This window comes from Protobothrops mucrosquamatus, unplaced genomic scaffold (genome assembly GCF_001527695.2).
Source record: "Protobothrops mucrosquamatus isolate PMUCROS unplaced genomic scaffold, P.Mucros_1.0 scaffold805, whole genome shotgun sequence".
Taxonomy (NCBI): domain Eukaryota; kingdom Metazoa; phylum Chordata; class Lepidosauria; order Squamata; family Viperidae; genus Protobothrops; species Protobothrops mucrosquamatus.
The window spans coordinates 119980-146686 of NW_015387071.1; the positions used below are offsets into that span (position 1 = coordinate 119980).

The 26707-nt window shown below is 46.2% G+C and overlaps 1 protein-coding gene across 1 annotated transcript; it reads right to left on the bottom strand.

Moving 5' to 3' along the window:
• Positions 1–114: 114 nt before the first annotated feature.
• MEGF6 (multiple EGF like domains 6) lies at positions 115–24867 on the bottom strand. Its single transcript, XM_015818861.1, has 33 exons — positions 24696–24867; positions 21119–21241; positions 18732–18857; positions 18098–18220; positions 17416–17538; positions 16696–16833; positions 16208–16330; positions 15962–16084; positions 15609–15779; positions 15125–15256; positions 14815–14943; positions 14333–14461; positions 14057–14191; positions 12933–13067; positions 12498–12623; positions 12152–12283; positions 11367–11495; positions 10262–10393; positions 9356–9484; positions 8880–9008; positions 8647–8775; positions 8347–8475; positions 8085–8213; positions 7639–7767; positions 6633–6761; positions 5858–5989; positions 5621–5749; positions 4310–4438; positions 3658–3786; positions 3158–3286; positions 2265–2393; positions 2017–2145; positions 115–149 (listed from the first exon to the last, which is right to left on the bottom strand). Exons 1-33 carry the CDS (start codon positions 24865–24867, stop codon positions 115–117), a joined length of 4245 nt encoding a protein of 1414 aa, XP_015674347.1.
• Positions 24868–26707: the final 1840 nt, after the last annotated feature.

Here is a 26707-nt window from a genome sequence, read left to right on the forward strand (position 1 = left end):
ATTAATCTCAATTGCACCGAAATCTTGCACATATCTTAAGAGAACACGCGAAGTTCAAGTTGGTTTTTCTTCCGCACCACAAACCTTAGCAAAATGTCGGTTAAACTCTGAATTTTACAGCGTCTTTGTAACCTTCTCTGGAGCCAAACCTGGAAGGAGAAATATAACAATTAGGCATCGGCCCAGATGATCCATAAGCCAGGATTCGTTCCACTGGACATTTCCTACGTTTTGATTTGGAAGTGTTCCCTGCACGTAGAAAGCTAGCTTCTCAAGGAGAGAAAAAAAATCCCATCCTTTTGTTTTATGAGCCTCCTGAACCATTAAAAATCTTCTGGATCTGGATTTTGAAACGATACGTAAAAGGGATTTAAAAGTACATTAAAAGTACATTTCTGTGTGTAAGAAAGAGAGAGAAAATTGAAATGCAGGCTAAAAATTAATTTCTACTTACTAAGTCAATTTTATTTCTACCTACTAAATCAATTTGCTAGCTACACCACTTACCTTTTTTAAAGCAATTCAATTGGTCCAAAACATCTGTTTTATTTACCCTCCCCCCCTCATCTATAAACTCATCTATCTTTCTTCCATCTTTCTGATTAATTAAATTGCTGTTTTTTTATATGAAGAAGTGGAAGCCACTCACTGTGTCCGTCTTCTTGCCTTGAGTTCTCTATCAGCTGAGGTGGGCCTCCTTTGAAAGGAAGAAAAATATTAAATTTCCTCTAGGATAAATACCATGTAACTGGCCTGACTGATTTTTGCAGCAGTAAAGGTGCTTGAAGGGATGGGAGACCACCAGGAAATGCCGAAGTAAGCAGAAAGTTAGAGGAAAAAAAAAACTTTCTGCAGTAAAGCAGGATGGTGTGCAATTTTCTGTGTTACTTTGTGCAAGCCAAACGAGCGTCTTTTTGATCGAAATGTGTAAAACGCCCTAAAGCAATTCTTGGTTTATTTAGCGTCGGGTGAAAACACGACAGAAGAGAAGTAAACATTATCAACTAAAGCAATTTGAAACAGAGTCAGCTTAATGCAACCATCCAGTGCGTAAGAAATAGGACCTTGAGAGATCCTAAGTGGCCAATTCTGCATTTAATACCCCGGGAAGGGCTTTATTCCATATGGGCTCCCTGCACCGAGAAAGCTAGCTTCTCAGGAAAACAAAAAGGATTTTAATTTTGTCTTTCTGCTGCTTGCAAGACCTCGCCCGTCAGTCCGACATTACCTTCTCGACACGTCGTTCCTATGTATCCGTGAAGACACACACAACGTCCGTTCTGGGCGTCGCAAAAGGCATTAGCCGCGGAACACTGACAAGTCTCGGAACAATCCGGACCAAATTTTCCAAGCTGGCAACCTGGATTAGCAAAAGGGCATCGGAGCGAAGGATTAAATGGAGCGGCTCATTTTCTCAACTTCTGATCTAGATCCGTGTCTTGCAGAACTGACTGCTCTCAGTTCCCTAATCCAGATGGCTAGATCTCTGAAAGGGTCCTTTAGAGGGCATTTAGTCTGCCCCGAACCACTTCTGCTTTTAGACATTTTTCCTGGCATTTCCCTGCGGACTCTGTGCATGTGTGCGTCTCTCTCTCTCTCTCTCTCTCTCTCTCTCTCTCTCTCTCTCTCTCTCTCTATCTATCTATCTATCTATCTATCTATCTATCTATCAATCATCTATCTATCTATCTATCTCTCTCTCTTTCTTTTTGTGTGTTCCTTCTTTCTTTTGCAAAATTTCCTGAAGGCTTTGAGTGGACGGCAAACAAAACAATATTTCTAACACAAGAGGGTTTTAAGAGCGCGTAAAACGTCAACAGCATCACAAGGGACGTAAAATAACACGATAAGTCACAGATCTTCCCATTTTATCCCACGCCTTTTGCGTGCTGAGCGGAGCGGCCCATCGGCTTCTTGGCAAATCCACGGGAAAATTTGCTTCGGAAATCTGCATTGATTTACTTTTCCCCTCCTGCAGCCTCTTGCTAAGTCAAAGGGACCCATTTGCACACTCACCAGTGTCACACTTGGCTCCCGTTTTCCCTGGAGGGCACAGACAACGGCCGGTGGAGGGCTCGCACGGGGCTTCGCCTTCGCAATCACACACCCGTTGGCATTTTTCCCCGTATCTCCCTGCGTCGCAGCCTGTAACCGAGAAGACAGTGCCACTTTCCTGGACAGTTTTAATTCTTGCTGCTCCTCTTTAAAAAGTCTCTTTTTATATATTCTCTTAGATATATTTATTATATAAGAAGGCTACGGACCTTTTTCACAGTAGCGGCCGTGAAACCCCGGAGGGCAAAGACATTCCCCGGATCCCGGATCGCACGAGGCTCCGTTTTGGCAGCTGCATTGATCTTGGCATCCGATCCCGTGGAATCCCGATGGACAGGCTGAAGGATGAGAATAGCAAGAGCCCGTCTTAGACTTATAGGCCACTTTGCAGTGCTTCACAGCCCTCTCTAAGTGGTTTACAGAGCCAGCAATCTTGCCCCCCAACAATCTGGGTCCTCATTTTACCAATCTCGAAGGATGGAATGGAATGGAATGGAATGGAATGGAATAGAATAGAAATAAATGATGGAATGGAATGGAATAGAATAGAATAGAATATAGAATAGAATATAGAATATAGAATATAGAATATAGAATATAGAATATAGAATATAGAATATAGAATATAGAATAGAATAGAATAGAATAGAATAGAATAGAATAGAATAGAATAGAATAGAATAGAATAGAATAATAGAATAGAATGGAATGGAATAATGCAGAATAAAATAGAACAGAAGATAGAGAATAGAATAGAATAGAAGATAGAGAATAGAATAGAATAATGCAGAATAGAATAGAAAATAGGAATAGAATATAGAATAGAATAGAATAGAATAGAATAGAATAGAATAGAATAGAAATAAATGATGGAATGGAATAGAATAGAATAGAATATAGAATAGAATAGAATAGAATAGAATAGAATAGAATAGAATAGAATAGAATAGAACAGAAGATAGAGAATAGAATAGAATAGAATAGAATAGAAAATAGGAATAGAATAGAATAGAATAGAATAGAATAGAATAGGAAATCAAAGGAAAGAGGCATTAAGTTCATGAAAAAAAGACCCTCGTGGACCCCAGGGTTGCAGACTTACTGTGCTCGCATCGGTTCCCATAACGGCCTTTCTCGCACTGGCAGATTCCCGTGACCGGATCACAAATCCCATCGCTTTGGCAAGTGCAGTTCAGCTGACAGTTGGCCCCATATTTCCCTGGAGGGCACCCTGTAGAGAGAGAGAGAGAGAATTCCTGTTTATATTACATATTTGACGCTTTATTTCACAGACTTTCCCCCGTGCTTTGAAACTCTGGTGGAATTCTGGGAGTTGAAGTCCACCCGTCTTAAATTGGCCAACATTGGGGAATGCTGGTTTAAATAAGCTGGAGGATTCTATGGTTAGGTTTTTCTAGCCTACAAACACAGCAAGGAAGTGGAATTTGAAATGATAATATTTTTTTTTTACAAAGCTCGGGTTTTAGAATTTGGCAGAGCAAAAAAAGGAATTGAATTGTCCAGCGGAACTCCAGGAGACAGGACTCCGTACAGACATAAACCAGGATTCGTCCTAGTCGTCTTAAGAGGCAGCAAAAATACCTTTTTCGCACCAGGCTCCGGTCCAGCCGAGCCCGCAGAGGCAGGATCCGTCTTCTGGGAGGCAGATGGCCCCATTTTGACAAGCGCAGATCTGGCTGCATTTGAACCCGTAACGATTGGCGGGGCAGCCTGTTGGAGAAGTAAACCGGAATCAGGCTGAACCCCACCCCCCCAAACTGTGGGTCGGACGCGGCTCCCGACAAGACGCAAATTCTCAAAAACATCTAAGAAGTGGCTCCGTTTAATGCCTAATGCACCAAAATCCTTCATTTGGAAGGGACCCGTGAGGTCTTCTAGTCTAACCCACATCCCAGGATGGCCCGTTGAAAGCAGGCCCAGCTCGAACGGACCGGCCTCAAGTGATTTAATGTATTTATTTTTTTTTAATTTAATTTTAAAAATTTTAATACATTCTAATCAATTAAATTTTTTAATTTAATTTCTGTTTTTCTGTAACGTTTCTTTCAAAATCACAGCCACAGCCCTGTGAGGTGGGCCAAACCACGCAAGAACCTCAGACCCTATTGACATCCCAAGCTGGAAAGCCCCTTCCCCCAAATCAGGGCACATATTATGGGATGCATTCTCGCGCTTCCGAGTAAAACGAAAACCCGAGCATTTTTCGGGAGGGACCCCGTTGGACGCGACTCACCGTTTTCGCATCTGGGACCGGACTTGCCAGGCGGACAAAAGCAGGAACCGGACACAGGGTGGCAAGGGACGTTTTCGCCACACGGACACGGAAGGACACAGTCGGGCCCGTAGCGTCCCCTTGGACAAGCTGGGGGGGGGGAGGAGGGCATAATGGCTCTTAATTGGCCTTGTCAAACGCCACGGAGGATTTTCGATCTCCTGAGATCCCCATCATAGGGAGGGTTGCCTGCTTCTGCGGATAGGAGCAGGTCCAAAGCAGACAGACTGGACTTTTTAGGGCAATGCATTGTAGAAATGCAACAAAATAACAAAATAAAATAAATAAAGTAATAAAATTAAAATTAAATAAAATCTAAAATAAAATAATAAAATAAATAAAATAAAATAAAAAATATAAAATAAAATAAAATCTAAAATAAAATAAAATATAAAATAAGGTAAAATAAAATAAAATAAAAATAAAATATAAAATAAAATCTAATAAAATAAAATAATAAAATAAAATCTAAAATAAAATAAAATATAAAACAAGATAAAATAAATAAAATAAAAATAAAATCTAAAATAAAATCTAAAATAAAATAAAATATAAAACAAGGTAAAATAAATAAAATAAAAATAAAATAAAATATAAAATAAAATCTAATAAAATAAAATAAAATAAAAAATCTAAAATAAAATAAAATATAAAACAAGATAAAATAAATAAAATAAAAATAAAATAAAATCTAAAATAAAATCTAATAAAATAAAATAATAAAATAAAATATAAAATAAAATAAAATATAAAACAAGATAAAATAAAATAAAAATAAAATAAAATATAAAATAAAATATAATAAAATAAAATAATAAAATATAAAATAAAAAATATAAAATAAAATATAAAATAAGATAAGATAAAATAAATAAATAAAATAAAATAAAATATAAAGTAAAATAAAATATAAAGTAAAATAAAATATAAAGTAAAATAAAATATAAAGTAAAATATAAAATAAAGTAAAATAAACAATAACAATAACAATAAACAAATAAAACATGGGTTGTCCTTGACTTATAACCGTTTAGTAATCAAGGTTAAAATGGCACTGAAAAAGTGACTTATGACCCATTTTTCACACTTAACGGTCGCAGCATCCCCTTTTTTAAAAAAGCCACAAAATACGAAAACGGAAGAAATTAAATCGCGCAATACGGGGGGGGGGCTCAGCTTACGACCGAAATTGAGGCGGGGGTTATGATCGTATTATATCCTGGCTGTCATTAAGCGAACCGCGGCCACCCTGGAAGTAGACAGCCAGCTTACCTATGTTGCAGTCGGCTCCGATATAGCCAGCCGGACACCGGCAGGCCCCTGTGGTGGGCGCACACTGAGCGCCGTTCTTACACTGACACACCCTCTCGCAATTCGGCCCGTAGCGTCCCGATGGGCACTCTGAAAGGACAGCAAGCCGAGTTACGAAAACGAGCCGTTAGCCGGCTTCCCTTCCGTTGCGCCCCAATTTTTCCCCCCCATTTGTCACGCTCGCTCGTGTGAACTCACTCTGCTTGCAGCCGCTGCCGTGGTACCCCGGGGCACAGAGGCACCTCCCAGTCACCGGGTGGCAGTCGTGATTCGCACCCGCGCACCGGCAAACGTGGGTGCACTCGGGTCCAAAGGTGCCAGGGGTGCAGGCTGTGGGAGGGAAGAGGGTCCGGTTAGAATAGAACAGCATAGGAATAGAAATAAATAAGAATAGAATAGAAATAGAATAGAAATAATAATAATGCATAGAATAGAATAGAATAGAATAGAATAGAATAGAATAGAATAGAATTTTCTATTCTATTCTACATTTCTATTCTATTCTACAATCCTATTCTATTCTATTTTCTATTCTATTTTCTATTCTATTCTATTTTCTATTCTATTTTCTATTCTATTCTATTCTATTCTATTCTATTCTACAATCTATTCCATTCCATTCCATTCCAATCCAAATCATTATCAATACGATGAATGTAGAATCTCCTGCTTGAGTGGCGGGTTGGACTAGATGACCTTACAAGGTCCCTTCCAACTCTGCGATTCTAAATTCTAAATATTTTCCTGGCTGTTTTTTCCCCCCACTCAGCTGCCAGGCAGGAAGTCAGCTGCCAATCTGAACTTAGTTTTTAGCTCATTTTTATGATAATTTTTTATTATTAATTGAATCCTCTTGGATCAACTCCCAGACTTGATTTCTCTTCCAAGCCATCAGGGCTTGCCAGAATCAAAAAATGGGCTAATTTGTCATTTTTCAAATGCAGAATCGGAGTTTTTCAGCCTCCGGACTTACGCTTCTCGCATCCGTGGCCCGTGAATCCCGGCGGGCAGCGGCAGCGGCCGGTGATGTGGTTGCAAGGAGAGCCCGAGGGACAGTCACACTTCGTGGTGCAGCCCTTCCCAAACGAACCGGGCAGGCAGGCTGCGGGGGTGGGGGTGGGGAGAGAGTCAAGAAAACAAGGAAAAATTTGGATTTTGGCAGCCAGGAGATTGCAAATAGGAAGTAACAGCCAAGCTAGGCGATATTTCTCATTGGTTCTTGGTGGGGGGGGGTTAATTTGAGGGGTGTTCACCGCTCCCCATGACTGCTGGGAGCTGTAGTCCCATCCGGTCCCACCCATGTTCGTTCATTCATGGTCGAGGGCAGGGGTCTCCGACTTTGGCCAACTTTACGACTTGTGGACTTCAACTCCCAGAATTCCTCAGCCAGCGTGGGAGCTGAAGTCCAGAAGTCTTAGAATGGTCAAGGTTGGAGACCCCTGGTCTAGGCCTAGGGTCTCCTGCCTTGAGCAGGGGGGCTGGACTAGAAGACCTCCAAGGTCCCCTCCAACTCTGTTATTCTGTATTTGTTTTCATTCATTCATTCATTCATTCATTCATTAAGGAAGGAAGGAAGGAAGGAAGGAAGGAAGGAAGGAAGGAAGGAAGGAAGGAAGGATTCATTCATTCATTCATTCATTCATTCATCCATCCAAGAAGGAACCATTCCCACACATGGATGCTTTCACTCCTTTGCAGAGGGGTGGGCTAGATGACCCTTAGGGGGGTCCCTTCCCATTCCAGTTCTCTATAATCCTGCGATTGGCCAACCCAGAATTCGAGATTCAAAGTGAAAGGACCCAGAAGCTTTTTTTTCTTTTTTTAAGTGAAAATCGCCCCTCCAATAGAAACACAAAACACCGCACCGGGGCGCAGAGCATGTGCAGAGTTCCTCCCCCCCACACTCCCTCCCTCCCTCCCTCCACCCCCATCCCCAAAAGGGTTATTCAGACAGGAACAATCCTCTTGGCAGCTGTCACCTTTCTCGCAACGGGATCCGCGCCATCCGGGTGGGCATTCACAAGCCCCCGTGACAGGATCGCACAAGACCCCATGTTCACACTCGCACGTATCCCGGCAGCCTTTCCCGTACGTCCCTTCGGGGCAGGCTGGGAGAAAGAAGAGGAACTGCTCAAGAATTCTACTCATTGTATGTACTACTGGTACATATTAGGGCTTTTATTCAAGATGCCCTGCAGATGGGGGGGGGCTGGACTGGATGACCTCTAGGGACCCTTAGTAATTCCACTATGACCAACCGGTTTGCAATATATTCCAAGGAGTTGCACACACACGCCCATCTAGGTCCAGGGCCGTTGTAACTTTAGATGGACGCTAAACGAATGTTTGTAAGTTGAGGATTACCTGTAGTGACCTATCTCCCGCCGGCCACCAAGGAAAAAAAGCCAATGCCCTTACGGATTACCTTCCTGGCACTTTTCACCGGTCCAGCCATCACGGCAAAGGCAACGCCCACTCTTCCCGTCACACCGGCCTCCATTTACACAGTCGCAACTCCCTCGGCAGCCCAGCCCATGTTTTCCTTCGACACACTCTAAAGAAAGGAGACACCTCCGATACGGGCGGTCCTCGTCTTACGACCGTGCCAAATTTCCGTCACTAAGCGAGACCGTCGTTAACTGAGTTGGGGGGGGGCGAAATTAAAAACCCAGATGCCTTTTCCTTACCCAGCTCACAAGCCAGCCCCATCCAGCCTTCCGGACAGACGCAGCGGCCAGAAACCGGATCGCAGATTCCGCCGTTTTGGCAGAGGCATTCCTGCTGGCAGCCGGACCCGTAAAATCCCGGCGGACAGCCTGCGAAGGCAGAAAAAGGAGAAAATGGGAGAAACAGACTGTCCCAAAGGTGCTTTTTCGAGAGGCCGCTGGACTTCGTTGTTTTTCCTTTGAAGACCCCCCTCCCTCCCAGCACTGATGATGTTACCTAGCTGGGTCATGCAACGTCTGCAAGGACCCCTCACAAAATACCTTGCTGGCACGTGGCACCAACCCACCCTGGTGCGCAGAGGCATCGCCCCGTGACGGGGTGGCAGGAGGCTCCGTGGGCGCAGCGGCACTCCTGGCTGCAGTTCTCGCCGTAGCGGAGAGCCGGGCAACCTTCAGACAGACACAGAGAGAGAGAGAGAGAGGGACCCCAGTGAATGCGCCTTCGGATCCAGGCAACTAAGGGGGAGATCCCATTTTTATGCCCGGAGACGCACTCTGTTGGCAGTGTGGTCCGATCCAGCCCGCGGCGCAGCGGCAATGGCCCGTCACAGCATCACAACGGGCTCCGTTGAGGCAGCGGCATCCATGCCGGCAGTCCAGCCCGTAAAAGCCATCGGGACAAGCTGAGAAGAGAGAATCGGGAATTCTTAGTGCCAGGAGAAGTGGCATCACCGGGGGGAAAAAGTTGTGCACTGGATTCAGATAGCGGGAGGGGGTGAAGAGTGAAACCGCTGCCAGTCTTGCGAGGTAGTCCCATGCCCCTTTTCCTTCTCTGGGCTCAGCTGCCTCTTATCTGACGGTGGCCTAGTCTGTGGCTCTGCCTTCTGTCTCCCGAGGCCATTCGCAAAGTCCATCACCATTTTTCTCCCTCCCAAAGACCGCAGGATGGCTCAATGGGGGCGCATTCAGCCAGGCGCTGAGCCCACTTCGGTGCCTCCCAGCAGGGCGCAGACTTACCCCGCAGACTTACCCCGCTCGCAAAATGTTCCTCTCCAGCCCGGGGCGCAAGTGCAGGTGCCGCTGACGTGGTCGCAGGCTCCTCGGTGGTGGCACTGGCATCTCCCCTGGCAATGGGGACCGAACCAGCCTTCGGGGCACTCTTGGGAGGAAAAAGAGGGGGAAAAAATGGGGAAGGAAACAAAAGTGAAAGCGCAAGGGAGAGCAGGAGAAACAGGTGGGATGGGGAGGGAAAGATGGGAGGGAAGGAGAAAGTGGAAGGAAAAGCAGGAAGGAAGGTGAGAGGTAGAAAATAAGGGAGTGAAAGTGAAAGTAAGGATGGGAACAAAGGTGAGAGAAAGGAAGGGAAGGAAGAGGGAAAGTAAGAGCAGGAACCAAGGTGAGAGAGGAAAAAGAAAGGAATGTGAAAGAAAGCAGGAAAAAGGGAGAGAGAAAAGGGAGGGAAGGGTGAAAGGGAAAGTAAGCAGGAACAAAGGTGAGAGGTAAAGAGAAAAGGAAGGAGGGAAGGAAGGAAGGAAGGAAAGAAAAGTGAAAGAAAAAGAGGGAGAAAGCATGAAAGCGTGAAAAAGGACGGGAGGCAGGGAGAAAAGGAAGAAAGGACGGGAAAGAGAAAATGGAGGAAGGAAGGAAGTGAATGTGGAAAAAGCGAGCAGGAAAGAAGGGTGAAATTAAAACAGAGAAAGGAAGGAAGGATTATTTTTTAGAAAAAAGATCCAAGCGCCAAATTCTGCTGGTAGAAGGACCTTCGGGCTGGGAAGAGGAAGCCTCAACTTTTCAAAACCCGCCGTTATCAAACCACAGCCGTGCGCGCTGTCGAAACTCACACACACACACCCAGCTGAAGGGCGCCCTCCTTGCACAGACCCAAAGACAGCCAAGGGACCTCGGGGTGCGAGTCCCCGCGAAGAAGGGGACTCACTCTGATCGCAACGCAGGCCGACGTAGCCGGCTTCGCAAAGGCACTGCCCGGTCACCGGGTTGCAGCTTCCCTCCGCCCCGGAGCAGTTGCAGGGGTGGGTGCAGTCCGGACCCCAGTGTCCTGGCTCGCAGGCTGGAAAAGACCCAAGGCAGGAAGAATTTAAAAAAAAAACGAAGGGAGGGAGGGAAAAGTGAAAGCGAAAGTAAGAGCGGGAACAAAAGGTGAGAGAGAGGAAAGAAGGGAGGGGAGGAAACGTGAAAGTGAAAGTAAGAGCAGGAACAAAAGGTGGGAGATAGGAAAGAAGGGAAGGGAGGAAAAGTGAAAGTAAGAGCAGGAGCAAAGGTGAGAGAGAAAAGGAGGGAAAGTGAAAGTGAAAGTAAGAGCAGGAACAAAAGGTGGGAGATAGGAAAGAAGGGAGGGGAGGAAAAGTGAAAGTAAGAGCAGGAGCAAAGGTGAAGAAAAAGGAGGGAAAGTGAAAGTGAAAGTAAGAACAGGAGCAAAGGGGAGAGATAGGAACCAAGGAAGGGGAGGAAAAGTGAAAGTAAGAGCAGGAGCAAAGGTGAAGGAAAAGGAGGGAAAGTGAAAGTGAAAGTAAGAACAGGAGCAAAGGGGAGAGATAGGAAAGAAGGGAGGGGAGGGAAAGTGAAAGTAAGAGCAGGAACACAGGTGAGAGATAGGAAAGGAAGGAAAGCAAAAGTGAAAGACACTTAAATTAGGTCTTCTTACAGAGACAGATTTGGGTAGAGATATAATATAATCCCCATAATAGGAAACTCTATAATAAGACATAATCTAAGGTTTCTTGAATATCTGTATCTCTATCTAGCTGTTTATATTCGTATTTATTGGATTATTGCAATTACACAAAGAGGGCTTAGATGGTTGTGTTGTTGGAAACAATTGTAGGACACTGTAGAAATACCATTTTAAGCGTCTTTATTGCATTTCAGGTTGCTTAAAGTTATGTTTCTACAATGTCTACAACGGGGATTTTTCTTGTGACCTCCGTGGCCTGGAAAGCCTTTGGGAAAGAGAAAAAAGAGGGTCTCAAATAATCCTCAAGGTTGGCAGGATCATCGCCAACTTTTTGTTGTTTTGTTTTCACCTCTTTGGCAGCGATAGCCGGTCCATCCAGGGGCACAGCTACACTTCCCTGTTTGGGGATCGCAATCGCCTTCGTTGTCACAGTTACACTGGAGTTGGCATCCTTGCCCAAACCAGCCCGGTGGACAGACTGAAAGGGGAAACGGGAGAAAAAAGAAAGTGGAATTATTTGTTGAAAAGATCAGGTCATTCATATGTTTCTACATCCTCCCTCCCTCCCTTTCACACCCTTCCCTTCCCTTTCCTTCCTTCCTTCCTTCCTTCCCTTCCTTCCTTCCTTCCCTTCCCTTCCCTTCCCTTCCCTTCCTTCCTTTCCCTTTCCCTCCTTCTCCCCTCTCCATAAACAGTTGAGTGTAACATGTAGTTTGGCCATTTATTCTTATCCTTCCTTCCTTCCTTCCTTCCTTCCTTCCTTCCTTCCTTCCTTCCTTCCCTTCCCTTCCCTTCCCTTCCCTTTCCTTCTTTCCTTTCCCTTTCCCTCCTTCTCCCCTCTCCTTCCCTCCCCTCTCCATAAACAATTGGGTGTAACATGTAGTTTGGCCATTTATTCTTGGAGGTGCTCCCAAATTTCCTGCCACTGGTAGGTAATTCACCAAACTAGGGGTAACAGACAGGGACCCCATAAAAAAAGCAAAAGCCCATCCCCAAATTTGGAGACCTTACGGAGACAAAGAATGGAAGCCACCGTGAAGAAGGGGCTGCGTTCTCCTAAGAACCCAAGGCCTCCAGGAGGTGGTCAGAGGAAAGCCACCGGAGACGGCTCTAAAAGCAACAGAAGCAGATTACCCTCTTCACAACGGTTCCCTGTGTATCCAGAGGGACACAAGCAGGCACCAGTGATGGGGTCACAACGGCCCTTATTCTGGCATTCTGGACAAAGTTGTTGGCAGCCATCTCCCCAGTGGCCTTCAGGACATCCTGTAGAAGGAGGAGAAACACAACGTGGACTGAAACCTAGACTAGAGTAGGGTAGAGTAGGGTAGAGTAGGGTAGGGTAGGGTAGGGTAGGGTAGACGAGACTAGACTAGACTAGACTAGACTAGACTAGAATAGAAGAGAATAGAATAGAATAATAATTAGAATAGACGTAGAGTAGAGTAGAGTAGAGTAGAGTAGAGTAGAGTTAATTTACCTTGTTCACAAGACTTCCCAGTTTTCCCAGTTACGCAACGGCATTCCCCAGTGGACCGACTGCAAGGAGAACCATTACAAGAGCAGGAGTGAAGACAATTCACTCCAAATTTCCCTTCAGGGCACTCTAAAGAGGAGGGGGGGAAAAAGATTTATTTTTAAAAAATCTCTTTTTGTGATGTGCTGGATCAAATTCTTGCTGGGCTCCAACGTTGCCCTCCTGATCAGTGCCCAAAAAAATCCAATTTATCCGTTCACTAAGCCGTTCTTTGTCTGCTTTAATTAGCTAACGAGCAGCATCCCATTGCGAACCACAAATTTTGGCAAATACACAACTCCCCCCCCCTCTTCCGGGTTCTGAGCTGGCAGAATAAATCCTACTTTTCCCCCCAATATTCTGGCTCTTCCCCAGAAGATTCACCAAGGCCAGACTTACCTTGCTGGCACTTCTCTCCATAGTAGCCCTCTGGACACTGCTGGGGACATTCTCCGCCCACGGGGTCACAGGCCACGCCAGAGGGACACCCACACTTGTGCCTGCAGCCTGGCCCGAAACGGCCTGGGTCACACACTGCGGAACAGAAACTCCGTGTCACACCTCGGGGTTAAGGGGGAACCACTCAGGAGAACATCTGGGTGGGCAAGCTGTCTGTTGTGTGTCCAACTCAAGCACAGAGAACCACTGATGGAAGGAAGGAAGGAGAAAGCAGGATAGAGAGAGAGGGAGGTGAAAAATGAAAGAGGAAGGAAGGAAGGAAGGAGTGGAAAAGCAGCATAGAGGGGGAGGAAAAATGAAAGGAAGGAAAGAAAAAGGAGAGAGGGTGGGAGGAAAAGTGAAAAGAATGAAGGAAAGGAAGGAAGGAAGGAAGGAAGGAAGGAAGGAAGGAAGGAAAAAGCAGGAGAGAGGGTGGGAGGAAAAGTAAAGAAGGAAGGCAGGAAGGAAGGAAGGAAGGAGGGAAAGAAGGAAGGAAGGAAGGAAGGAAGGAAGGAAGGAAGGAAGGGAAAAGGATAGAGAGGGGAAGGAAAAATGGAAAGGAAAGAAGGAAGGAAGGAAGGAGAAAGCAGGAGAGAGGGTGGGAGGAAAAGTGAAAAAGGGAAGGAAGGAAGGAAGGAAGGAAGGAAGGAAGGAAGGAAGGAAGGAAAGAAAGAAAGAAAGAAAGAAAGAAAGAAAGAAAGAAAGAAAGAGAAGGAAGGAAGGAAGGAAGGAAGGAAGGAAGGAAGGAAGGAAGGAAGGAAGGAAGGAGAGAGATGGGAGTTGGTCCCGAAACATTGGAAGACACCAGGTTTTCCCCTTCTACATCCAAATATAAATCAGAAGGTCTTGGGTTCAAATCTCCCTACACCCTTACCCCACCAGACCATGGAAGGCAATCGCCCAACAGGTTCTGAACCGGGCCCAACACACCACACAACGAAAGCAAACCCAGGATACATCGAACCGAGCTTGGCCCGTTGTGTGAACGCAGCCCCCAGCTCTTCATCCATCCGGCTCCGATCCAGCCGGGAACCGGGTCAGCCGATTGGAGCCCTCTCGCCCATCCCCTCCCGACCCCAACTTACTCGCTTGGCACCTGTCCCCGCGATACCCAGGCTTGCACACACAAGCGCCGTCTCGCTTGTCGCAGTGCTGTGTGTTGGCTTGCACGCAGCGGCACTCCCCCGAACAGCCGGTCCCGTATGCCCACTTTGGGCAAGCTGAAAAGAGGGGAAGGACGGGGGATCAAGGGGGTCTCCTGGGGGGGTGTCTCTCTCTCTCTCTCTCTCTCTCTCTCTCTCTCTCTCTCTCTCTCTCTCTCTCTCTCTCTGGGGAGCAGCTGCCACCCCTGGGGCACTGACCTAGGTGGCAAAAGCGGCCGTAGCGTCCCGGATCGCAGAGACAGGTGCCGAAAACCCGGTGGCATCGTCCCCGGTTGGCGCAGTGGCATTTTTTCCCGCAGTTTTTCCCAAAAAATCCCCTCGGACAGACTGAAAGAGACAAAGCCAGCCAAGGGAGGGAAGTTGTGAAGGAGAGACAAACAGACGCACAATTCAACACCTCTCGCTTAGCGACAGGAACTTTGGGCTCTGTTGTGGTTATAAGTCGGGGACTACCTGTGCCCATTTTAGCCCTATTGCCCCAAGGGTCAGCAAGGCTCCTTGATGGCCGTTAACTGGAGGGCTGCCCGGAATTCAGTGGGGCATTCCCAGGATCTATTCGGAGGAATCTTAAGGTTGGAGAGGGGGGGGGGAGGTTATCCAGAATCCAGGTTTTGGGGGGGTCAGCCGGGAAAGACGTCCTGAGCACATCTGGATGGGGGGGGGGAATGTTGCCGTCTTACCATCTTCGCAGAGGTCCCCACTGGCTTCGGGGGGGCAGCGGCAGGCGCCCGTCACCGGATGGCAGCTGCCTCCATTTTGACAGGGGCAGGTGGAGCTGCAGTTCTTCCCAAAGGTCCCGTTGGGGCAGGCTGTGAAAAGGGAGACTGGTGGTGACTCCCATAATCCCCTGCCAAGCACCGAGACCCAATCTCAGCTTCTCATTTGGGCCGACGGACGGACTTCAACTCCCAGAATTCCCCAGCCGGCCTGCTTCTTTCCCACCCCGCACTGCTGCTTCCGGGGCCCTTGTCTGTCGCCCTGGGGACTCACTTTCGTTGCACAGCAGACCCCTCCATCCATCGGCACAGATGCAGCCGGTCCGGTGCTGGTTGCACCGGCCGCCGTTCTGGCATCTTTCGCACGAGAGGCTGCAGTCGGGGCCGAAGGTGTCGTCCAGGCAGACTGCGAGGAGCAGGGAGAGAGGAAAAGAAAAAGAGGAAACATTACAGGGGATGTTGCAAGCCGGAAAGTGCTTTTTTTTCAAGGAAGGAAGGAAGGAAGGAAGGAAGGAGAGGGAGGGAGAGAGGAAGAAAGGAAGGGAGGGAAGGGGAGAAGGGAAGGAAGGAAGGAAGGAAGGAGAGAGGGAAGGAAAGAAGGAAGGAGAGGGAGGGAGGGAGGGAGGAAGGAAGGAAGGAAGGAAGGAAGGAAGGAAGGAGAGGGNAGGAAGGAAGGAAGGAAGGAAGGAAGGAAGGAAGGAAGGAAGGAAGGAAGGAAAAAGACAGCCAGGCTTTTTGCAGTTCATCTCGGCACCTACTGAATGTCTCCGAGACGGTGTGTTCCCCTCTGGCCTCGGCCCCCTCTCCCTCTTCATCCTCGTAGTCTTCCTCAAAAAGCCGGCTGAGCTCCTCCTGGAAAAGAGCCACGTGGGGGAGGGGACGGATCACCGGTCGCCGTCCATCCACGGCCTCCGTGGGCTCCTCCAGGGCTGCGGAGGTGGGAACAGAGAGGACTGGAAACATGAGCAGAGCAAATGCACCAAACCAGCCCTCAAAACAGCCCTCTAAAAAGTCCCTCGGTCAGCATCAGATGGCGAAATTTATTTCGCTCTTCCGGGGGGGGACTCAGAGCCGAGTTCAAGTCCTCCCGTCCCACAGAGGCCACACTCACAGAGGCAGCTTCTACGATCTTCGCCGAGCTTGAACCCGATCCGGCAGCTGCAGAGAAAGGAGCCCGCCAGATTCCGACAAAAGTGTTCGCAGCCGCCGTTATTGGCCGAACACTCGTCCAGGTCTGGAGGGGAAAAATAAAATAAAATAAAACCGGAGTCAACTTGCAAGCAGATTCCTGTCCGGGATAAGGTGGGTGTGGGGGGTCAGACTAGATGACCTCCGAGATCCCTTCCGCTCAACCTACCGTCGCAACTGCAGCCTGCGGGGTTGAGCTGATAGCCTGCATAACAAACACACTCGTATCCGCCGGGATAATTGTAACACCCTTGTTGGCAGCAGTGTGAGCCCGCGCTGCATTCATCGGTATCTGGAAAGAGAGGGACCTTCAGGTTGTGTTGGCGTGACACTTAACGCACATCACAAGCGACGTTGTGTGGCTGAATTTACCCCCCTCCTTTGGATTCCCCCCCCCTCCCAAGTCGGCTGAAAAAGGACACTCCGAATAACGTCGCCCGGAAAAAAAACAAAACCCACAACTATTACTAACAAAAAAAATAGTTTGCAAACGAACGCCAAGGCAGAATTTGGGAAGTAGCCCAAGTGTGGCAAAATCGCCCTTGCACAAAGTTGTGCAAAAGTGAAAGCGATTTCTTTCGCTCCACCCAGACGTTCCTCTTCTATCCTAAAACCCGGCTTTTTTCTCGGCGACAAAATGGAGCGACGATTGTTCACCGACGCAAGTCTTTTGGTCTTCATCCAGGTTGTATCCGAAGTTGCAGCCGCAGGCCGGGCCGGCGCTGGTGTGATGGCACAAGTGGGAACAGCCCCCGTTGTGGGTTTCGCAGCTGTTCACGATTTCCATCTCTATCCCTGGGAGGAAATTAAGAGGGTGGAAAATAAATCTAAACAAAACTTGTGATCGCAAAGTCCCTTGCAGACCCCTCCCGAACCCAGTCCAAATTTTGGCAAATTTCCCCGTCCTGTCCAGGTTTGGAAAGTGGCTAATTCATCTAAGTGACCTTCCTCTAAAATGGGGAGATTCGATTTATATTGGCCTGATGAGCAAGGGGCTGGACTAGAAGACCTCCAAGGTCCCTTCCAACTCTAGGCTGATTGATTGAAATGTTCCAGGGTCTCCTGATTGAGCAGGGGGTTGGACTAGAAGACCTCCAAGGTCCCTTCCAACTTTATTATTATTACTATTATTGTTATTATTATTATTATTATTAGTTATTATTATTATTATTATTATTATTATTATTATTATTATTATTAGTTATTATTATTATTATTATTATCCCTTCTCACGGGAGAGTTTCTCTTTTAATTTAATTTTTGCAATCTAATTGAAGCGTTCGCTCGCATTGTTCCCGATTATTGATCTTTTTGCAATCTCTGTGGATGAATTCTTTATATATATATATTCTTTATATATATATATGTAAAACTCACGGTAACACTGCTTGCCTTCCACTCCGAGTTCGTAGCCAAGGCTGCACAAACATTTGTAGGAGCCGTGAGTGTTCAGACATTGGTGCGCACACATCGCCATCCCCGTCACGCATTCGTCTATATCTGGGTTAAAAGGAGCGCCACGAGAAAATGATCTGCCGTTTGAGGATGCCTGAATGTTTATCAATATTGTAATGAAGACGCGCGTAAAAAGGGAGCTGTTGGATTATATTTAATCTATTGGTGTTCAGATCGCGGTCAAACGATAATAATCTTAACTTAACTGATCAAGGAGAGAAGCAACCTGGAATTAAGGAATTAAGTGAGGACAATCAACCAGTGGAACGGCTTGCCACCAGAAATCGTGGGCCCTCCATCACTGGAGATTTTTAATAAGAGATTGGACAGTCACTTGTCTGAGATGGTGTAGGTCCTCCTGCTTGAGCAGGGGGATGGACTAGAAGACCTCCAGGGTCCCTTCCAGCTCTATTCTATTAATACAAAATAATCTACTAAAGACCCAAACATTTATCGTGTAAAAAGCACAGAGACAATCTTGTTAAGTTCTAGATGAAGAAACCAACGGCTGTCACAGCACGTTTATTAACGCTGACATTTTAAATTATAATCAAAATTGATCGGAATGGTTCCTTTCGACAAATCTTCAGAGGTGCTTCCTTACCTTGGCAGGTTTTGCGATCCGGCCCCAGTCGGTAGCCAGGGTGGCATTCGCAGCGCGCCACCCCATTGTGGTTGTGGCATTTGTGCATGCAGGCTCCGTTCTGGGTGGCGCATGGATTCCTCACTGGGAGACAGAAGGAGTCGCGTGTTAATTGTGGGAAACTGACAGGCACTACGCCTGAATGAATGAAACCAGGGGGGAAAATAATAATAATGATAATGATAATTATGATAATATTAATAACAATGACAATTGTGGTAATAATAATAACAACGAGCTGGAAGGGACCTTGGAGGTCTTCTAGTCCAGCCCCCTGCTCAGGCAGGAAACCCTATAGTCACCCTTTCAGACAAACGGTCGTCCAGTCAGAACAAAGCTAGAGACTATGTCAGAAGGGCACCAAGAACGAGCGAGAAAGGAGCGTCAGCTTGTTTGCTTTAAATATTTAATTCATCAGTCTAGTCCTCAGTGCAATACTCTAGTCCTCTGTGTATCCAGGGGAGGAACGACTAATAATCTAAAAGAAAGATTGCTTCACAAAAGGAGCAGCCATGTAAATTTACAGGCATATCCTTTGATTAATTTTATTATTATTTTAGGTTTCTGGGGCCCTCCCGGAGTTCAGGGGACTCACCCACGCAGTGTCTTCCGTCCTCTTTCAGCTGGTAATTGGGCCGGCATTGGCACCGGTGCTGCAAAAAGCTGAGCTGCACGCAATCGTGTTCACACCCTCCGTTGTTGATGGCACAGGGGTTGCCAGCTAGTGGGTGGGGGGGAAGAAAGAAAAGAAAGGGGTCACACGGGTGGAAGTCCAACAGGTGCAACCACAGACACGCCAACCAGGTTGGAGTCCAACTGGTGGAGCCACACACATGATCTGGGGGCTTCTCTTTGTCCTAAAGGGGAGATGTGAGTTTCAGGAGAAATAAAATCCATTTCTTAAAACCATCGAACGAGCAATTCAATCCATTGCTAATGTTAAAACAATTTTAACCGTAGAAAAATGGTATTTAAACTCTATAGCAGTTTTTTTTTCAAAACTGGGTGGGCTTCAACACCCAGAATTCCCCAGCCAACTCTAACCCAGCCAGGAATTCTGGGAATTGGTCCACCTACCTTAAAGTTATCTTCCTTCCTTCCTTTCTTCCTTCCTTCCTTCCTTCGTTCCTTTCTTCCCTTCCCTTCATTTCTTTTTTCCTTCCTTCCTTCCTCTCTCCCTCTCTCTCTCTCTCTTTCTTTTCCTTTCATTCTTTTTCTTTCGTTTATTCATCTTTCTTTCTTTCTTTCTTTCTTTCTTTCTTTCTTTCTTTCTTTCTTTCTTTCTTTCTTTCTTTCTTTCTTTCTTTCTTTCTTTCTTTCGATGTGGCCTAAAGCCAAATTTGATCCATGCATAATAGAAGCATTTCTAGCCCGAAGCTTTTCTACTGCCCTTCTCTGAGCCACAACCAGAGACATTTTTACACAACCCCTTTTGTGTTTTTGTGTGACACAAGCTTCCAAAATCCCCCTCGTTACAGACAAAAAACAAAAAACAAAACCCCACTGCTAAACTCCCAGCTAAGAATGAACATCAAAGCCTCTGCTCAGCTCACTATAAACCGCAGAATAATATTATAATAAATTCAATCCAGGCTAGCAAAATTCCCTTTTGGGTTTTTGACCTCCTGCAAAAATAAAATACAACTTCTGCAAATAGAGAAACATACGTTTTATACGTGGTACAAATCCATGTATTAAATTGCAGCTAGGAAAGGGTTTTTTTTTCCTGAATACCATGTGGGATTTTTTTTTTTTAAAGATATTGAATTATTCAAAACACGGAAGCATTCCCACAATTTGATTAGTTATCCTTCCATTGAAGGGTCCAAAAGAGAGAGAGAGAGAGAGAGAGAGAGAGACAGAGAGAGAGAGAGACAGAGAGGGAGAGAGAGAGAAAAAACAGAAGAGAGAGAGAAGGAGAAAGAGAGAGAGAGAGAAAGAGAAAGAGAAAGAAAGAGAAAGAGAAAGAAAGAAAAAAAGAGAGAGAGAAAGAGAGAGAGAGAGAGAAAGAGAGAGAAAGAAAGAAAGAAAGAGAGATTACATCAATGAAAATCGTGCGGGCATCGAAGCAATTAGAAAGAATTTAAGTTGTCATCGGTGGCAGTGAAGATCAGTAGGTTTGCAAAGATATTTTGGTGCTTTTCGTCTTAAATTTAGACTCTGCGTTTCCTGCTCTTTTTTTTTTTTCTCGCCGCCTCCTGAAATTTTGCAGTTTTCCGAGGGGATCATTTTTCCCACCCACCCAAACTTAGGCTCACCCCGTCTGAACCTCGACGGTTTTTCCAAACTGCCTCGGCCAAAATGTACACATTTTGTTTGCATTGCCCCTGGCCCTGAGGAAATTCCAGCCTGGGACAGATAATGAGGACCAGACGCTTGGCAAAAGATAAAACTCAAACAGACGCCCGAGAATCGAAGCTGAAAAACTCTGAAGAGAACGAGAAGGGAGGGGGGAAAATAAAATCACGATTTATGCACCGTTCGGGGGGGGCCCAAAAGTCGAGGATGAAAAGGGGGATCCCCAAAACGGGAGGAAAAAAGAGATGCAAAGTTTCCACTCTGAAGCCGATGTTTTAAAAGGGCTAGTTTGGTTTTTTCTTTTTAGATTCTGCCTTGCTGATCGACGTTTAATGTCTTGATTTCTGACTGTAGTTTTTAGCCAAAATTCCTGTAAAAGTTGGAGGGGGGAGAAGAAATCAATCCATATTTCTTCCTGTTGTGGTGTTGCAGTGAACATGTTGCTAGATTAGAAGTCTGAATAATGAGGCTTAAATCTCCTCTCTGCCCAGAAACCTTAATTTTGTATTTTTTTTCTTTTCTCCTTCCTTCCTTCCTTCCTTTCCTCCCTCCCTCCCTCCCTCCCTCTCTTCTTTGCTTAAATGCCTTAAAAAAGAGACAGGCCCCATCCGTCCATGGATGGATTTTCCCATGGATTTTCCCACAATGCATTGCAGGGGATGCTCCAAAGCCCACCAGACTTACGGAGACACGTCCGGCCGTCCGCGTGGAGACGAAAGCTCGTCTTGCACTCGCAGTGATAGCTCCCCGGGGTGTTGACACATCTGTGCTGGCAGCCCCCGTTGTGAGTTTGGCACTCGTCAACATCTGGAAGGGAAACAAGATGGAAGCAACAACAAGCTTCGACGGCCAAGTCTCTCCCCCCCCCCAGACAATTGTCTCTGGGTGTCAACACAGGTGGCTGGTCAAAGCAAAACTCACAAAACAACGGGGGGGGTGTTAGAAGGGGAATTTCCCCTTCTTTCCTTCCTTCCTCCTTTTCTTCCTTCCCTTCTTCCTTCCTTCTACTTTCCCCTTCTCTCATTCTTTCTTTTTTTCTTTGTTTCTTTTTTTCTTCCTTTCTTTCCTTAACCTTTCTCCTTCCTTTCTTCCTCCCTCCCTCCCCCCTTCCCATCTTCCTTCGCTTCTTCCTTCTCCTACTTTTCCTTCCTTCCTTCCTTCCTTCCTTCCTTCCTTCCTTCCTTCCTTCCTTCCTTTCCTTCCTTCCTTCCTTCCTTCCTTCCTCCCTCCAAGGTCCCTTCCAGCTCTTATTCTGATTGATTGATTGATTGATTGATTGATTGACTGATTGATTGATTGAAATGGTAGGGTCTCCTGCTTGAGCAGGGGGTTGGACTAGAAGACCTCCAAGGTCCCTTCCAGTTCTTATTCTGATTCATTGATTTCTCGGTTGAAAAAAAATTGCTACCAGATTCTTGATTTTTTTTTTTGCTACTGCAAAGTAATAAATCTCTCCACCGATAATGTCCATCCAGATGTAGGAACACAACAATTTCAAGCAAGAAAGCCAAAAGTTATTTGTATTTTTTTTCCTTGGCCTTCTATTAAATAAAATGAACTTGGAAACAGTCTGGACTAATTTTGATCACTGTCTATAAAATAAATTTCCCAAGTTTTTTTTTTTTTTTTTTACTCCTTTGGGTAAGTTCCAAAGTTCTAAAATGTTGTCAACTCTCTTACGTGTGTGTGTTTTTTTCTTCTTCTGTAGATTAGCTACAAAGAATAGAAATATTTTTGTGAGTTAAAAAAAAAGAAGGAAAGCTAAGATTAATAGCAAACATGTTTCTACTACATAAGGGGTAAACAGACCCAATCAGAAAACATTAACAAATGACACACTGTGGTTTGAGTCACGCTGGGCTCATGTTGGTCTGTTCAACATGAGAGGTTGAATTGTAAAATGTGAACATATTCAGGGTTTTAGAAGTCCGGCTTGCGCTACAGTTAAGCGAGCACCGTTTTTGTATTGTATTGTATTTTATTTTTTTTTGCAACCCTCGTATAAATCTATTAATTTGGCTTTCTGCAACCAGGGAAAATTGGCAGAGAGAGAGAAAAAAGAAGGGCACAGCTTCCAAATCAAGTCTCTGGGATATGCATGATGGAGAAACGGACGAGGGGGAGGATGACAAAATTACTAGGGTTGGCAAAATTGACATGCTTGATTAAAGGAAGAACAATAACTATGTTTATTAGTGCTGAAAAGAAATGAACATGATACATGGCTTTGGGGCTTAAACAGGGTAGATTACGGGGGGGGGGGAAGGAAATTGTGTTGAAATCTGAGAGGGGGGTGTTAAACTATACATGTAATTGCTGTTAAGAAGACTGACAGCCATCCCTTTATTTTCTTCCCTTCCCTCTTCCTTCAATTCATTTCTCTCGCTCCCTTCCTTTTCTTCCTTCCTTCCTTCCTTCCTTCCTTCCTTCCTTTTTTCATTTTTTCCTTCCTTTTCTCCTTCTCCTTCCTGGCCTTGTTTCTCTCTCCTTGCTCCTTCTCCTTCCTTCCTTCCTCCCCTCCTTCCTTCCTTCCATCTTTTCTTCTCTTACTTTCCTCTTCTTCCTTCCTTCCTTCCTCCATTCCTTCCTTCCCTTCTTCCTTCCTTCTACTTTCCTTCTCTCAACTTCCTTCCTTCCTTCTTTTTCTTTCTTTCTTTCTTTCTCTCTCCCTCCCTCCTTTCCATCTTCCTTCCCTTTCTTCCTTCTCCTACTTTCCCTTCCTTCCTTCCTTCTTTCCTCCCTCCCTCCCTCTTTTATCCTCCTTTCTTCCCTCCTTCTCCCCTCCCTGCCCCATTCCTTTCTTCGAAAACCGTAGGATCCCTCATTGAGGATCTTGGTGGAGGAGAAAGAGGACTCAACATCCTTAAATTGATGGTTATATTTTTTTTAAAGAGGAAAGAGTACAAAAACACACTCCAGCTGATCATCTCCCCACCCTTTGTTTCTGCAGCCACATCTAGTTAAGACAGCACACTCTTCTGCATGTGTGTGTATGTGTGTGTGTGTGTGTGTGTTTCCTCCTTTCTATTTTGATTAGCTCCCCAGGCTGCCCCACACCGTCTCGGCCCTGGAATTGAACGTCTGGCTGGCTGCCCTCTTGGCTGCCCGCCTGCCCGACCGTCTCTCGCCAAGCGTCTCCGGTCCACTGAACCTGGACCACTCAGCCTTGGCTCTCCCGCTGCTGCGGGGTTTCGTGTCCTGCAGGGAAATGTCTGCATTTGTCTCTAAAAGAAAACTTGGATGGCGATCCTGGTTTAAAAAGAGGGAGGATGTGGGAGACCAGGTTTAGCAGGCAGGAGAAGTTCGGTGCAGAGAGAGTTTGGGTTTTCTTCCCCCCTCCCCCCACCCATCTCTCCTGTCTCTAGCTTTGGAGTTTTACATCGGGTGGCAAAATGACTGAGCCGGGAGGGTCCCGCGAGGGCATCTAGTCCAACCCCCTCGGGCCAGGCGACCTTCCAGCCTCTGTTTGAAGGCCCCCAGGGAAGGAAGACTGAGGCTGAACGTCTCCAGGTCTTCAGAAGGATTGGATTCCAGGACATGGCAGCATCTCTGAATTGCCTCCAATTAAACCCCCGAAGCAATCCTCAAATTGGGAGTTTTTTTTAAAGAATTGATTGGACAACCATTTGACAGGAATAGAATAAGGTCTCCTGCTTGAGCAGGGGGTTGGACTAGAAGACCTCCAAGGTCCCTTCCACCGATTGATTGATTGATTGATTGATTGATTGATTGAAATGGTCTAGGGTCTCCTGCTTGAGCAGGGGGCTGGACTAGAAGACCTCCAAGGTCCCTTCCACCGATTGATTGATTGATTGATTGATTGATTGATTGAAATGGTCTAGGGTCTCCTGCTTGAGCAGGGGGCTGGACTAGAAGACCTCCAAGGTCCCTTCCACTGATTGATTGATTGAAATGGTCTAGGGTCTCCTGCTTGAGCAGGGGGCTGGACTAGAAGACCTCCAAGGTCCCTTCCACCGATTGATTGATTGATTGATTGATTGATTGATTGATTGATTGAAATGGTCTAGGGTCTCCTGCTTGAGCAGGGGGCTGGACTAGAAGACCTCCAAGGTCCCTTCCACTGATTGATTGATTGATTGATTGAAATGGTCTAGGGTCTCCTGCTTGAGCAGTGAGTTGGACTAGAAGACCTCTAAAGTCCCTCCCAACTCTGCTATTCTCTTCTTCCTTAAGTCGAGGGGAGAAAACGGACAGCCCCCCCCTCTGGACCGCAGCTTACCTTCGGCAGCAGCTCACTCACCTGGCCTGCTGTCCAAGCGTCCCACGCCGCCGTAGCCCACCTGCCCCCCGTAGCAGGGGAGGCAGTTCTTCCAGAGGTACCGATGGTGCAGGGCGGAAGCCGGGGGTCCCCCCATCCAGACCACCAGGGCCCAAAGCGTCCATCCGCAGAGCCTGGCCGTTCCTCCTGGCATCCTGCAAAAACCTCTCCTGCCACTCAAGGCGACTCTTCAGCAACTGAGCCGGGGAGCAGTGTTCATCCTCCTCTCCCCTTCACGGTGGCGGGACCCCTCCCCACTGCATGCCTTTCCTCTCCCACCCCCACCCCCCAAAAAAAGCCCATGTCAAATTTCCCAGTTCAGCTGAAGAGTTTTGCAGCCTGCTGCTTCCATCCAGTCAGCCCCTTTTTGCAGGTTAGAAGAATATATATATATACCTCTTCTAGCCCACCCACCCTCCTCCTCCTCCTCTCCCCACCTCGCCTGCACACACACATACACAAACACACGACACACATAAGTGTGCCGAGCGAAGGAATTTATTATTATTATTTTTTTGGCTGATGGACTTGGAGGGTTTTTAAAAAAAACAAAAAAAAACGCATTCTTGGCCGGTGTCCAAACTGGAATCTCACATCTTGGCCATGTCAACAATCAAAGGGGCTGGAAAGCGGGGCTGGTGGGAGGGGGGGGAGCGGAGGGGGGCTTAAATTAAATCCACATTTTGGAACGTCCTGAATGGCTCAACCACAACCACAACGAGGTGATTGTGGAGTTTTGGTTTTTTTTTCCACTGAGCGGAGGAGAGAAAACATCCCTGGAGCCGCAAGAGGCCAAATGTTATGAATCAGGGGTCTTCAAACTTGGCCCTTTGATGACCGGTGGACTTCAACTCCCAGAATTCCTCAGCCAGGGCTGAGGAATTCTGGGAATTGAAGTCCAGCGGTCACCAAAGGGTCAAGTTTGAAGACCCCTCCTATAAATCCAAGAGGCAGATCCTGCGGTCTTGTGGACATGGTGGTGTGTCTCTTGGCTGAGCGACAATAATAATAATAATAATAATAATAATAATAATAATAATAATAATAATAATAATAATAATAATAATAATAATAATAATAATAATAATAATTAATAATAATAATAATAATAATAATAATAATAATAATAATAAAATAAAGTTGGAAGGGACCTTGAAGGTCATCTAGTCCAACCCCCTGCTCAGGCAGGAAGCCCTATACCATTTCGGACAAATGGCTGTCCAGTCTCTTCTTAAAAGCTTCCAGTGTTCCCCCCCCCCATCAGTGTTTTTCATTCAACGAAAGGAATTTGCAGGGCTTCCTGGCTCTCCATTTCAGATTTCTCCCCATGGGTTGAGAGGCTCTTGCCCAAAAAAGCCCCCCCCCCAATGTGTGATGGATCATCAGCAAATATTAAATCTGCAGAGAGCAAATTAAAGCACATAAATCCACAGAGTGACATTCCAATTGTTTTGCTTGGGCTCCAAACAAGCTTGGAGTTCGCCAACTCTTCCGAAGATCTCCTGGCTTCCCCAAAAAGTTTTCCAAGCGCCAAAGAATGAAAAAATAAAAATCAATCCATCTTGGATGAGGGAGGAGGGGATGAAAAGGAGGAGGAGGAGGAGGAGGAGGAGGAGGAGAGGAGTAAGAGCTTTTTATCTCCCCATGTTCCTGTTTCATCCCTTTGTCTAGCCTCCACCTTCCCCTTTTTCTCCTGTTCCTAAAAACATTTAATTTTTTTTAAAGGCCAGTGAAGCATCTGCAAATGACCCCCTTGAACAAGTGTGTATTTCAGATACCGAAAAGAGGAACCACATCTGGTTCTTTATTTACAGAGGTCCAACACTCCCACCAGAAAGAAAAACCATGGGGTTTAAAACCAGTAACAGTTTCCCACCCACCCGTGGTGTCTTTTCCTTGGGGTCTCCCTTTTGTGGGGAAAAAAAGGGGGGGGGGGAAGGCGGATCAAACAGAAGGCCATTGTGTGGGACCTTGTCACATGTCAAAAGGTGGGG

What these genes read in the sequence shown, in the direction of transcription:
- MEGF6 (XM_015818861.1), bottom strand. Translation starts at nt 24,867, where the DNA reads ATGCCAGGAGGAACGGCCAGGCTCTGCGGATGGACGCTTTGGGCCCTG. An exon ending in GGACGGCCGGACGTGTCTCC is followed by an intron (nt 18,858 to 21,118) that starts GTAAGTCTGGTG and finishes CCCACCCACTAG; the next exon opens with CTGGCAACCCCTGTGCCATC. An exon ending in TGGGAAGTCTTGTGAACAAG is followed by an intron (nt 12,284 to 12,497) that starts GTAAATTAACTC and finishes CTCCTTCTACAG; the next exon opens with GATGTCCTGAAGGCCACTGG.